The sequence below is a fragment of the Penaeus monodon genome, chromosome 24, assembly GCF_015228065.2.
Source record: "Penaeus monodon isolate SGIC_2016 chromosome 24, NSTDA_Pmon_1, whole genome shotgun sequence".
NCBI lineage: Eukaryota > Metazoa > Arthropoda > Malacostraca > Decapoda > Penaeidae > Penaeus > Penaeus monodon.
Window position 1 is genome coordinate 35015833 of NC_051409.1, and position 496 is coordinate 35016328.

Sequence of the window (496 nt, forward strand, 5' to 3'; positions counted from 1 at the left end):
CTTCTCTCTCCCTTTACAGGGTCAGCTCTATGCATTTGGCCAAGGAATGTCTGGCCAACTTGGTATAAAGACGCCACAGAATCGCAACCTACCGCAAGTGGTGGTGGGCCCCTGGCTCTCCCCTCGAGGAGTGAGCCTCCTGGACACGAGCGAGGAGGAGGAAAGTCCCAGAATCTATGTGAAGAGAGTGAGTACTGGGCTAGAGAGGAATGGGGATGACTATGGTTTAGGGAGATACGAGTTGTAAAGGGAAGATCTGTCATTGGTGCGATGTTATTAATAGTGGAAGTGTTGGTGTTTGAAATTTCTTTTATGTGCTAAATTGGAGGAGTATTTGGAAGGTGACTGAATTTTAGATTTTTGCATCTGTTATTATTTAGTTGTTTGTTTATTTTAAATATATTTAGAAAATGTCTTAATTTTTGTCTGTTTCTCCATATTTGTTGATAAGAGGCATTCATTTCTGTTACTTTCATTATTGCAAGTTTTTTTTGGA

At 40.7% G+C, this 496-nt stretch overlaps 1 protein-coding gene across 1 annotated transcript in view; it reads left to right on the plus strand.

The window, feature by feature from the left end:
- The window catches only part of LOC119588740 (probable E3 ubiquitin-protein ligase HERC4), a gene marked incomplete in the record, with an annotated part of 34030 nt that overhangs the window by 14350 nt on the left and 19184 nt on the right, over positions 1 to 496 (plus strand). Inside the window, 1 exon segment of the mRNA XM_037937381.1 lies at positions 20 to 187. Coding sequence (XP_037793309.1) covers positions 20 to 187 — 168 coding nt within the window.